At 37.2% G+C, this 2,500-nt stretch overlaps 1 protein-coding gene across 1 annotated transcript in view; it reads right to left on the bottom strand.

Annotated features, from left to right (window-relative positions):
- Positions 1–791: 791 nt before the first annotated feature.
- The window catches only part of samd4a (sterile alpha motif domain containing 4A), a gene marked incomplete at both ends in the record, with an annotated part of 21,242 nt that continues 19,533 nt past the window's right edge, over positions 792–2,500 (bottom strand). The window contains one exon of the mRNA XM_080521623.1: positions 792–875. Coding sequence (XP_080377749.1) covers positions 792–875 — 84 coding nt within the window. The remainder of the gene's footprint in view (positions 876–2,500) is intronic.

Consider the following 2,500-nt stretch of genomic DNA (forward strand, 5'->3'; position numbering starts at 1 on the left):
GAGCAGGAGGAGAGGAGGAGGAGGAGGAGGAGGAGCAGCAGGAGCAGCAGCAGCAGAGCAGCAGCAGGAGGAGAGGAGGAGGAGGAGGAGGAGCAGGAGGAGAGGGAGGAGGAGGAGGAGGAGGAGAGCAGCAGCAGGGAGGAGAGGAGGAGGAGGAGGGAGCAGCAGCAGGGAGGAGCAGCAGGAGCAGCAGCAGGAGGAGGGGAGGAGCAGCAGCAGGAGGAGAGGAGCAGCAGCAGGAGGAGGAAGCAGCAGAGGAGGAGGAGGAGGAGCAGAGGAGCAGCAGCAGGAGGAGGAGGAGGAGGAGCAGGAGGAGCAGCAGCAGGAGGAGGAGGAGCAGCAGGAGGAGGAGGAGCAGCAGGAGGAGGAGGAGCAGCAGGAGCAGCAGCAGCAGGAGGAGGAGGAGCAGCAGGAGGAGGAGGAGCAGCAGGAGCAGCAGCAGCAGGAGGAGAGGAGGAGGAGGAGGAGGAGGAGGAGGAGGAGGAGGGAGGAGGAGCAGCAGGAGGAGAGGAGGAGGAGGAGGAGCAGCAGCAGGAGGAGGAGGAGCAGCAGCAGCAGGAGGAGCAGCAGGAGCAGCAGCAGGAGGAGGAGGAGGAGCAGCAGCAGGAGGGGAGGAGAGGAGGAGGAGCAGCAGCAGGAGGAGGAGGAGCAGCAGGAGGAGCAGCAGGAGCAGCAGCAGGAGGAGGAGGAGGAGCAGCAGCAGGAGGAGGAGGAGCAGCAGGAGGAGCAGCAGGAGCAGCAGCAGGAGGAGGAGCAGCAGCAGGAGGAGGAGCAGCAGGAGGGAGGCTCACCTCCCAGAGCGTGTTCAGTCATACTGAGACACAAAGACTCCAGACGATTGTTGATGTCGGGTTCTGAAGCTGGAAACTGAAGATCTGAGGACAAACAACATTATTATTATTATATAACATTACAATAACAAACATTATTATTATTATATAACATTACAATAACAAACATTATTATTATATATAACATTACAATAACAAACATTATTATTATAACATTACAATACAAACATTATTATTATATAACATTACAATAACAAACATTATTATTATATAACATTACAATAACAAACATTATTATTATATAACATTACAATAACAAACATTATGATTATTATATAACATTACAATAACAAACATTATTATTATTATATAACATTACAATAACAAACATTATTATTATTATTATATAACATTACAATAACAAACATTATTATTATTATTATATAACATTACAATAACAAACATTATTATTATTATTATATAACATTACAATAACATATTATTATTATTATATAACATTACAATAACACATTATTATTATATAACATTACAATAACACATTATTATTATTATATAACATTACAATAACACATTATTATTATATAACATTACAATAACACATTATTATTATATAACATTACAATAACATATTATTATTATTATTATATAACATTACAATAACATATTATTATTATAATATAACATTACAATAACAAACATTATTATTATTATATAACATTACAATAACAAACATTATTATTATTATATAACATTACAATAACAAACATTATTATTATTATATAACATTACAATAACAAACATTATTATTATATAACATTACAATAACAAACATTATTATTATTATATAACATTACAATAACACATTATTATTATTATATAACATTACAATAACATATTATTATTATATAACATTACAATAACACATTATTATTATATAACATTGCAATAATATATTATTATTATATAACATTACAATAACATATTATTATTATTATATAACATTACAATAACATATTATTATTATTATATAACATTACAATAACATATTATTATTATTATATAACATTACAATAACATATTATTATTATATAACATTACAATAACATATTATTATTATTATATAACATTACAATAACACATTATTATTATATAACATTACAATAACATATTATTATTATTATATAACATTACAATAACACATTATTATTATATAACATTACAATAACATATTATATACCTCCAGGTCAACAAGCTGTGTGTGTGTGTGTGTGTGTGTGTGTGTGTGTGTGTGTGTGTGTGTGTGTGTGTGTGTGTGTGTGTGTGTGTGTGTGTGTGTGTGTGTGTGTGTGCGTGTGTGCGTGTGTGTGTGTGTGCGTGTGTGCGTGTGTTACATAAAGGAATATATATCCAGACCCTATAATTAAACTCCAGAGAGTCAGTGACCTTCACCTGGTAGTTGACCTGGTAGTAGTTCACCTGGTAGTTCACCAGGTGGTAGTTCACCAGGTGAACTACCAGGTGAACTACTACCAGGTGAACTACCACCAGGTGAACTACCAGGTGAAGTACTACCAGGTGAACTACCACCTGGTAGTTCACCAGGTGGTAGTTCACCTGGTAGTAGTTCACCTGGTAGTTCACCTGGTAGTTCACCAGGTGGTAGTTCACCTGGTAGTAGTTCACCTGGT

This window comes from Blennius ocellaris, assembly GCF_963422515.1.
Source record: "Blennius ocellaris genome assembly, contig: SCAFFOLD_297, whole genome shotgun sequence".
Classification (NCBI taxonomy): Eukaryota; Metazoa; Chordata; class Actinopteri; order Blenniiformes; family Blenniidae; genus Blennius; species Blennius ocellaris.